Source organism: Monoraphidium neglectum (assembly GCF_000611645.1).
Source record: "Monoraphidium neglectum strain SAG 48.87 unplaced genomic scaffold scaffold06634, whole genome shotgun sequence".
NCBI lineage: Eukaryota > Viridiplantae > Chlorophyta > Chlorophyceae > Sphaeropleales > Selenastraceae > Monoraphidium > Monoraphidium neglectum.
This window is the reverse complement of record NW_014007012.1, coordinates 720-2,075: the sequence shown is the minus strand read 5'-3', so window position 1 is coordinate 2,075 and position 1,356 is coordinate 720. Positions and strand designations below refer to the sequence as shown.

Below are 1,356 nucleotides of genomic sequence, written 5' to 3'. Positions count from 1 at the left end.
CCCTTGAGCAGCGGCTGAGGGTGGCGTTCCTGGAGGCGCGCCTGGCGGCTGCGGCCGGCGGCGGCGCGGCGTGGGCGCGGCTGGGGATGGACGGGGTGGCGCTGGAGCTGGGGGGCGAGAGGGGCGGCGCCGCGGCGGCGGTGACGGCGCACGAGCAGAGGTGAGGGGGGTTGGGGGCGCCGTCGGGCGGCGCAGGGCGCGCCTGGCCGTTGGGGCATTTGATTGCCAGGCACGACTGGGCTAACCTTGGTGCACCGATGAGAAGTCAATGTCCAACACGTACAATACTTTTCAAGCCAAGTTTGGGGTTGAGCACATGTATGGGAATACGAGCGCACCCAAGCTTGAAGGTCTGATCTGAGTGAAATGTTGTTGTGTCCCACTTACACACACACACACAATCACACACACGCACATACACACACACCATCTTACAAACACAAACACACACTTGCGCGGCTTCTCAAGGTACGCGGCGGCCCGCAGCCTGCTCTTCTCGCGCCGCACGCCGGACGAGGCGGCGCGCCTGGAGGCGCGCCTGCGGCTGGAGTGGGAGTGGCTGGCGCGCGTCAGGCGGCGCGCGGCCGGAGCGGAGGACGAGCGCGCGCTGCGGCAGGTGCGGGGCCCTGTGTCGAAGTCCACATGCACAGCACCCACCTGACCCCGCGCATCTTGCGGGACGCGTCTGGACCCCGCGCGGCGATGGCAGAGTGGCGCTGCCTGGAGGCTGGCACTGCCTGCCGGCCGACGCGATGCGAGCGGCTGGGCTCGACTCGACCCCTATGCCCCCCTCCCCTTCCTGTGACGCGCCACAGGTGACCGACGGGGACGAGGGCGCCTCTGCGCCTCCCCTCAAGAGTGTCCTAAAGCACCCCCACCAACAGCAGCAGCAGCAGCAGCAGCAGCAGCCGGCCACGACGCCCCCCACTGCGCGCAGTCAGGGCAGCTTGGGCAGGCGGGGCGCGGCCATCGTGGCGGCGGCTGCAGCTGCCACGGCTGCCAGCTGCACGCCACCACGTAGGAGGGTGCGGTTTGCGGTGGACTCGCCTAATGGTTGCGGAGTTGAGGGCGGCGCCAAGACACGCCATTTGCGCTGAGATGCGCAGGCGGCCACGGCCAACCCGTGCTGAGCAGCTTGCGCCCGGCTATGGCGAACACCATTGAGTTGACGCCTTGCTTTGTGCACGCACACACCAATACACACACATACACACTCACACACATACACACACGGGCATGCACACCGTCCAAGACGTCATCCATTTGGCTGGTCAGCGTTGCAACCCCTTGAGCACAGTTGGTGAGGTCTGGGCTCTTGCTGTTTGGGCGCCGTGAGCGCGCTCATGCCCCCGCCCC

At 67.3% G+C, this 1,356-nt stretch overlaps 1 protein-coding gene across 1 annotated transcript; it reads left to right on the top strand.

Moving 5' to 3' along the window:
- Positions 1 to 8: 8 nt before the first annotated feature.
- On the top strand, positions 9 to 160 carry MNEG_16654 (hypothetical protein; the record flags this gene model as incomplete). Its single annotated transcript, XM_014034876.1, has 1 exon — positions 9 to 160. A coding segment is annotated over one exon (152 nt), but the record flags the coding sequence as incomplete, so codon positions are not given.
- Positions 161 to 1,356: the final 1,196 nt, after the last annotated feature.